Source organism: Cololabis saira, chromosome 6 (genome assembly GCF_033807715.1).
Source record: "Cololabis saira isolate AMF1-May2022 chromosome 6, fColSai1.1, whole genome shotgun sequence".
Classification (NCBI taxonomy): Eukaryota; Metazoa; Chordata; class Actinopteri; order Beloniformes; family Belonidae; genus Cololabis; species Cololabis saira.
The window spans coordinates 17,586,316-17,594,795 of NC_084592.1; the positions used below are offsets into that span (position 1 = coordinate 17,586,316).

At 37.4% G+C, this 8,480-nt stretch overlaps 1 protein-coding gene across 2 annotated transcripts in view; it reads right to left on the bottom strand.

The window, feature by feature from the left end:
• Positions 1–7,031, bottom strand: part of LOC133445904 (ATP-binding cassette sub-family C member 4-like) — a 49,955-nt gene extending 42,924 nt beyond the window's left edge. The window contains exons 1-6 of one of the 2 annotated variants that reach the window (XM_061723430.1): positions 6,961–7,031; positions 6,759–6,872; positions 6,268–6,378; positions 2,355–2,475; positions 2,024–2,248; positions 1,825–1,914 (exon numbers count right to left, since the gene is read on the bottom strand). In XM_061723430.1, the coding sequence (XP_061579414.1) occupies positions 1,825–1,914; positions 2,024–2,248; positions 2,355–2,475; positions 6,268–6,378; positions 6,759–6,832 (621 nt within the window). In that variant the 5' untranslated portion in view covers positions 6,833–6,872; positions 6,961–7,031. Of the gene's footprint in view, positions 1–1,824; positions 1,915–2,023; positions 2,249–2,354; positions 2,476–6,267; positions 6,379–6,758; positions 6,873–6,960 lie in introns of those variants that run through there. The other variant, XM_061723431.1, reaches the window with a different exon arrangement.
• Positions 7,032–8,480: the final 1,449 nt, after the last annotated feature.

Consider the following 8,480-nt stretch of genomic DNA (forward strand, 5'->3'; position numbering starts at 1 on the left):
TCCCATCTGCCCTGATTGTGTCTGCACCTGTGTCTCGTCATGTCTCGTTATCCCCTCAGTATATCTTGTCTTGTCATTCCTTTGTCCCCGGTCAGTCCGTACTGTTTCTTCCCTCCATGTGCTCCAAGTTTTTGATCCCTGTTACGTTGTGTTTTTTGATCCTGCTCTGCAGCATTTTAGTTTGGCTTTTGTGGAATAAATCCTTTTTTGTTGCAGCTCCTGCTCTCCTGCACTTGGGTCCTAACTAAACCGAACCATGACAATTATGGCATCTAATACCTATTTTGAACAGGCCTTGAATGTCTTAAAAACAAGCTTTTGATTGTTTTTGCTAAATAAATTAGAAATTCAGCCTCTGAGCCATGTCTTTATCTTCCCATTCTCTAACCTCATTATCTATGTGGGATTCTGAGTGGGCGGGGCTATGATAATGAGGCTCTGTGCTGATTGGCTGCCTGAATGACGCGATACACCGCTACGAAAAAATGGCAGAAGCTCCGGCCGGCGGAGTTAGTTGTGGACGTGGTTTCACGCATCGGAGGCCAACCTATGTAAATCGCACTGTCGTTACGTAACGACGGCCGCAGAATCTGAACGGCTCGTAGAAGCCACATCACACTGGACGGCTCATCCGGGCGGCTGTACAGACACTGCAGAATTTGGTTGCTTTCCTCTCTCTGAGTTGGCAGGCTGAGGGGAGACCACTTTATATATGTTAAAGCAAGAGAAAACCTGTTTTTCATAATAGGTCCCCTTTAATTAGAAAGAATATCAGATTACTTTTAGGAAGCATATTTTGCTACAGCTGGGAACTGTTTTCAAATGACATCATGGTACTAAGAGACTCCCAAAAGTAATGATCGGAGATAAAAATTAAAGAGTAGCCAAACACGATGTGTACAAGAGCAAATTGTGGACAGAATTGTGGAAACAGCTTAACCTCCAGGCCTACAGGGGGGCCCTTTGAGCTGCAAATGTTCCTTTGTGGCATTAAAGGTTTGAATTTGATGGCTGCAGCATTTCTTGAAAAAGTTGTAACTGGGCGAATGAGATGGGCTGCAGGAGTTTTGGGAGAGGAATCCTGTCCAATTTTCATCTGAAACAGGATTCAAGCTATCATTATCATCCAGACACTTCTACTATGAAAACAGGACTTTTATCGTGGTGTGTGACTGTCAAACGCTTGAAACAAAGCAACTGGATTCCATGTTGTTCTTAAAGATGTTTCACTTACCGCTAAACATTTTTAGCCTTGTCGCTGTTTGTCTTAAGGTTTTTCTTCCACTAGGGGAATTTTTACCTGCCATTTTTTATGTTTATGTAATAATTGCTCTGGGGTCATGTTCTGGGTCTTTGGAAAGCGACTACAGACAACTTGGGTTGTAATAGACACTACATAACTAAAATTGAATTGAAAATTGAATTGAATGTGCCGCTGCCATCAAACTCAAAATGAGCTCAAATTTTTCATGAAATAGTAAAAGTTGTCACTTTCAATATGTATATATACAACTTTATAATCAACATTTTACAGTGTCCCCACTTTTTTCTAACAGGAGTTGCATTTAAAACATGTTCTAAGGGGGATTTTACTCGTTACACTGACAAAAAATGCAATTTTATGCAGCAACTCTGCTTCAAGGAGTCTCTTTTTTTTCAAATTCCTACTTAAATTGATGACAAAAAGTCATTTCACATCCCATCTCTACAGAAGTACAAACCACAGGAAAGTTAAACAGTCCCCATGAGGCATCGGGATGTAAACTTTCTTAAAAAAACGGGATTTAAAGTAGGAACTGGGTGTAAACAGGAAGGTAGAGTCACCTCATCAAACTTGTTGACATCGTTGGATAAAAGGTTCACAATCTGCCCTGTGGTTGTTTTGGCCAGAGCTGAGCTGTTGAGACAAATCGCCTTTGCAGAACAAAGACATCAAATCATGTCAGCTTGAAAGAACCCAGCGAGTTTGTTCAACACAGACGATAGCTTGTTGCTCACAACGTTAACACGCACGGCGACTGACCTTCCGGTAGATCATGTGGCACATGGCTACACGGATCTTCATGCCCGCTCGCTGCACGTTATAAAAGTACAGATGATGAAGGGAAGCCAAGCCGACGGCGGACAGGGAGATGCCTGCGGCGCAGCCGTAAGCCTCGTGGACCCCAGCTTCTTGAGTGGGGTCATAACTTTCAAAGAACTCAATCAGTTTCCCGAGAAACACTGGCTGAATGACTTTGACAACTTCCTAACCAAAAGGAGAATGTAAAGCTGATATGCAGATGTGCAGCATTAAATCAAAACTTCAGTCTTAAACAGTAGATGTGTGGCGTCACTGTGTGGCTTCTGTGTACCTCTATAAAGATGTACAGTCCAATGAGGGAGTAGGACTTCCAGTAGCACTGAACGAGAGCTTTGGTGAGACTCGGCGGCCGCAGGTCTTTTGCTGCTTGTTGAACTTCTTGATCCCAGTACCTTATAAAAGCATAAAGACGTAAAAAGAAAAGCCGCCACATCTATGGCAACCGGGGTTATTCGTACATTATATTATTATATTGTATGTATATGTATGTATATGTGTATATGTGTATATATGTACCGGTATGTATGTATGTATATATATATATATATATATATATATATATATATATATATATATATATATATATATATATATATATATATATATATATATTTTATATATATATTTTGTATATTTTTATGTGTATATAGAATATATATATAGAATATAAAAGGATATGTATGAAGGATATATATATATAAAAAAAAAGTCTTTACTATTATATACTGTATGTAAACCTTATTGGTCCTCCTTTTTCTGCTTTTTCTGGATTAGTTTTGCTATCGTTTGTTTGTTTGTATGTAGGACAGGCATTAATATAAGCACTATGCTTCTGCCTGTGCCTTTTCAGTCACTATTTTTTGATAATGTTTGTGTTCAATGTTTGTTGAGTGAAGTGACTGAATAAAGAATTTCAATCAAATTATCTAATATATGTCAGAGCATGCAGTGGCGTGGACTGTCCACGCTTGTCCACGGTGGACAACCGGTTAAAATCTGTTATACTGAATAGCTAAGCAAGTGACAGATGGTTTGAGTTAAAGAGGAGCCCTTTCATTGTAATATTGCCTTTTAAATCTGTCGTTTATGCCAAAGAAACCAAGAAGAAAGAAAAAAAAGAGGCCAGCAGCAGCAATGGTTTGGGAGCTGTAAAGGCTCAATATTTAATAAGGAGCACTTAGGTGCATAAATATTTCAGCCAGCTTTGAGTATTTCTATTTCATAACTTTTTCTTTCCCACAAAAATATTCAAGGTCTAAAAGATGCTGAGTCATCTCTTGAGGTCAAGCGACATATCTTTAAATATTTTCATGTTCTCATGTGTAGATTGTGTCATGGATGGCTTTATTACATACATATAAAGTGTGTGCTGTTTCTAAGGGGGGAATCATGTGGTGTGGGACATAATTGCACAAGCACAGAGGAATTTGTATATTTTATTATTGACATGTATTGCAGAGTTTGCCCATCAGGTACTGAGGCTGCATCCTGTAGGAGAAGCATACATGGTACATGACTATTTTAAGAAGTGAAGTTACAGTTGCTCATTTGTGTCATTGATTGGGTTGTATGGCTTCATGGAGTTTAAGTTAAAGGAGTCCCTGGAGTTTATAAACTCAATTTAAAGGTTCCGGGGCATACCATGTGGTAATTGAATAGGGGGAGAGTTTAGCAACTATGAAATGTACTTTTTAATAATTTATGTCGAGTGTGCAAAATGATTTTAAGAGGAATTAATTCATATAAGAATTGTTGATTAATGTGTGTATGAATAGTTTAAATTTCTGTGTCTCTTGTTAATGGTATGGCTGGAAGCTAATTGGGAGGAAAGTGCATAAAAGATGTAGTTGACAGCAGGAGGGGGAGTGGTGAGGGGTGAGGACCTCATGAATAATGTTGGTGTGGAATATTGTGTCAATGGTTTATGGTGGATAAACACATGGTTTTACCTGATCCCAGCCTCAAGCCTCTGTGTTCCTCCGGCTGCTACGGCCATTCTTACAGATTAGGAGACTGTGAAGTACACAGTGTGAACTTCTGGAGGTAATCCATTGTTTATTCATTAGTATGTTTGGATTTGGAGGTTTTTCTGTTATATAAATCACTGTTTCTTCTTCCCACATGACATAACTACTGAACACTCTCTAACCAACTACCTCACTTACTCAGGATCTATCTGCCATACCGCTGTGAAACATACATTACATACGGACTATATGCTATCACATCCCATTTTTGTATCTACACTATGTTCATATATTATTTCTTCATCTTATTTATCTAAACTGTGAATATGCCATATTCACTGCTGTGCTATATTTTTATTGCTTTGAAATTTAATTTCTGATGCAAATCCAAAATGACAAATAAAGTCTGTCTAAGTCTAAGTTTCTCATCTTCACCCTGTTTGCAGACTGTTTATCAGAGTTTAATGCTTTTTTCTAATATTTCTATTTAAATTTTTTCCTCATTTTATCACCCAGTGCAGAGTTTAATGCTATTTAAATAAAATTTCTGTCAGGGTTTGACATTCCCCCCAGCTTTCAGTTTCTGTTCTGCCCCACCTGTGTCCCATCTGCCCTGATTGTCTGCACCTGTGTCTCGTTGTGTCTCGTTATCCCCTGTGTATATCTGGTCTTGTCATACCCTTGTTCCCTGTTGAACCGTACTGTTTTGTTCCTCATGTTTCCTGCCACATTCTTCCTCCTCAAGTTTTTAATCCCCGTTTAGTTTGTTTTGATCCTGCTCTGCAGCGCTTTTAGTTTGTTTTTTTGTGAAATCAGTCCTATTTTTTGCCAACTCCTGCTCTCCTGCGTTTGGGTCCACACCTTACCCCAAGACGTGACAATTTCCAGCTGGACTCTAACACACACTCAAAGCGTGAGTGTTTTTTATATATATATATATATATATATATATATATATATAGGGATACACTGTTTTATTGTGTTAAAGGTTTTCGTGGCAATTCTTCCGCTGCAGCGCCAGACGCCAAAAGTGATGCCACACCAGGCTTTGCAGAACAACGGAAGTGAAGCCGTGATGCTGTTAACAGAGTATATCAAGTAATCAACCAAGAAAAAACACTTTACCAGGAACATAATTGTATTTCTCCTTTTTGAGGGTTTTAATAAAACTAACTTGCCTCTAAGCCCATGTCTGAAGTCAAAGCCTCCCAACAAGTGGATAGCTAAAGAGTCAGAGGGTGATGCCTGCCCTCACTTGAGAATTTGAGAAGTGCGGTCTATATATAGGTGGGCTCACCTCCAAGCATTATGCTGCCGCTGACATCAACTCCCTCACGGGGGACACACTGTTCCATGAAACGGTCCCGGGAAACGGTTCCGGGAAACGGCAGGGACATTTGTTTCTGTCCGGCTACGACACACGAGACCCCAAACTGACAAAGACTAAAAAACACGTGGAGGCCCAGAACTGCCTTTATGACACCTGTTGTCAGTCTGCACCTCCAATTAACAGTAACAAGTGTCATTTGGAGCGTTGGAAAGTTTTAACTTTGTTTATTGTTGTTGTTTTTCAAATATCTAAAGTGTGTTGAGACTGTCCAATCACTGAGGTTTGTGCCTCGGCCGCTGGGCAGCAGAGAAATGAGCCAGCCAAGATGTTAAGAGCCTCGTAAGCACGTGCAAAAAAGCTGCACTGATTACGTGCTCATGCATGTGGTACCGTTCCAGACGGGGCAGTGGATAGTCCAACTGGTCCAGCTGGCACAGTGATGGTGGATATATTGTCATGACTCTGCACCTAAGAAGACCTGACCTCTGCTTCACCCTGCTCATTTGTTTTATATGTATATCTGCTCTTCTGCTACTTCTAATAAGCTTCACTGAAATCCAGATTAGATTAGATTTAGATTTGTTTTTCCTTGCCACTGTTTGGCTTAATGTTTTTCTCCCACTAGGGGAGTTTTTACCTGCCATTGTTTATGTAATAGTTGCTCAGGGGTCATGTTCTGGGTCTCTGGAAAGCGCCTAGAGACAACTTCTGTTGTAATAGACACTATATAAATAAAATTGAATTGAATTGAATATAATACTTTGAATTCACTAACTTTTGGGGGAACTGTAAAGATACCTTCAATAGATAAATAAAGAGAAATCTACTCTGTGGGTGAAAGAAAAACATGATTATTCTAGACAAAAGTCACCAACACAGTGTCTTACATCTGTAATTCCTCTCCGAGTCTATCTGATGCATCTCCTGGCAGGACCTTGAACATGTCATCTTCTTCTAGTTTCTTCTTGTACCCCAATCTGAACAAGGGGTTCAGCCAGCTAAAAAAGAAATAATAGTATGGAATTAATTACCTACACTTCTGCATCAATTGTATTTACTTCTACCACATAAATACACTTTAATTCCCCAAAATGTTTGATTGTATTTTTTAACATTTTGTGCTTGTGTTCGAAATAAAGATATCAATCAATCAATCAAGATGTATCACTAAACATAGGCATTACCTTCATGTCACCCCACTTTGACCTTTTTATAGATTGAATGCAGAGAGAAGTGAGAGAGCCCTCATGTGACAGTGGAGATGCTCACACCTGCTATCTACCACATCCAGAGGAAAGGCTGTCTGGAGTTGCCACAAAACGGTCACACTAGAGAGCTCCCCATTCAGGCAATGTCAGTCTGAGGCCGTTTTTCTTACCAGAAGAAAATCTTGGAGAGCAGATTAGCTGAAGCCGACGGATTATCCTTCGCCTCCTTCTGCAGAGGTTCCATGACCCCCCTGGACAGTGAAACGAGACCTGCAGGATTTTCTCTGCAGGTTGAGTGGCAGAGGGATATCGATCAGAAGTGGAAACACTTGGAGAACAGCTGGTGTAAAGTCTACTGTGTGTTAATATTACCTCTATGCTCGGTACCGGATTACCGCCCGCAGGAGGCTGACAGCAGCCGGCTTGTTGTGCCTGTGCAGCCTGGCCCCGCCCACCACGCACCGATTGGCTGATGCGTGTGTCAATCACTATCCAAACTTGCTTTACACAGCTAATATAATGTAATACATATATACAGGACTGTCTCAGAAAATTCGAATATTGTGATTTTCTGTAATGCAATTACAAAAACTAAAATGTCATACATTCTGGATTCATTACAAATCAACTGAAATATTGCAAGCCTTTTATTATTTTAATATTGCTGATCATGGTTTACAGTTTAAGAAAACTCAAATATCCTATCTAAAAAAATTTGAATATTCTGGGAATCTTAATCTTAAACTGTAAGCCATAATCAGCAATATTAAAACAATAAAATGCTTGCAATATTTCAGTTGAATGAATGAATGAATTAATTAATTAATTAATGAAAATGAATTAATTAATGAAAATGAATGAATGAATGAATGAATGAATTTATTTCGAACATGTATATAAAAAATAAAAATAAACAGTAACATCTTCATATGCACATACAGTAGGTTCGAAAAAGGAGTAGGAAGAAGTATACACTTGCCTTTTACTACATAATTATCCATATAAGTATATAGAAAATATAAATATTACATAAATATTATATCAATATATAGAAAATACAAATATTATATAAATCTATATAAATATACACTATATAAACTACATAAATATCCCTATAAAAATATATATGCTACATACATAATAAATATATAACATATATTACATAATTATAAACATTTTTATTTGATATGATTCGATTTGATTTATTTTATTTTTGTACATGTAAAAAAAACAACACTTCAAGAGAAGTTTAAGAAAACAAAACAACAAAACAAAGAATTTAGCACTTGATAACTTAATTTACATGTGCAAAAAGGAGTAGGAAGAAGTGTAAACTTATTTAATCCTACCCCCATTCACTAATCCTACTTTTATCACCAGTTATTTCTTTCAAAGTTTCAAATATTTCAAAAATGTTGCTGAAAGTATAGTTTATTGCTTGAATCAAATTATACTGTCCCAATTTTTCTTTAGTTAATCCTACCCCCATTCACTAATCATTTAACCCGTATTTATAAATACTCACACACTGTACTCACACTGCTAAATAACATTATTATTATTATTATTATTATTATTATTATTATTATTATTATTATACTATCCCTCTCAACATATAATATATACTACATATATATCCACATAAATATCTAATGTAGGCTACTATTAGAATAGTTGTAATTTAATGCTCAAATTAAAAATGTCGCCGTATATTTGATTTAGATAACTTTATGTCTAGGTCTTACTTGATATTATCAGTGTCAAAAAATCCAAAAAGGTTGTATTTAAATAAATATTGAAATTAAAAGTAAATGAAAAAAAATCTGACATTGTAACTAGATTATGGCAGTGTAATCTAAAAAAAGAGTAAGAAAGGTTCAATATAGCCTGAT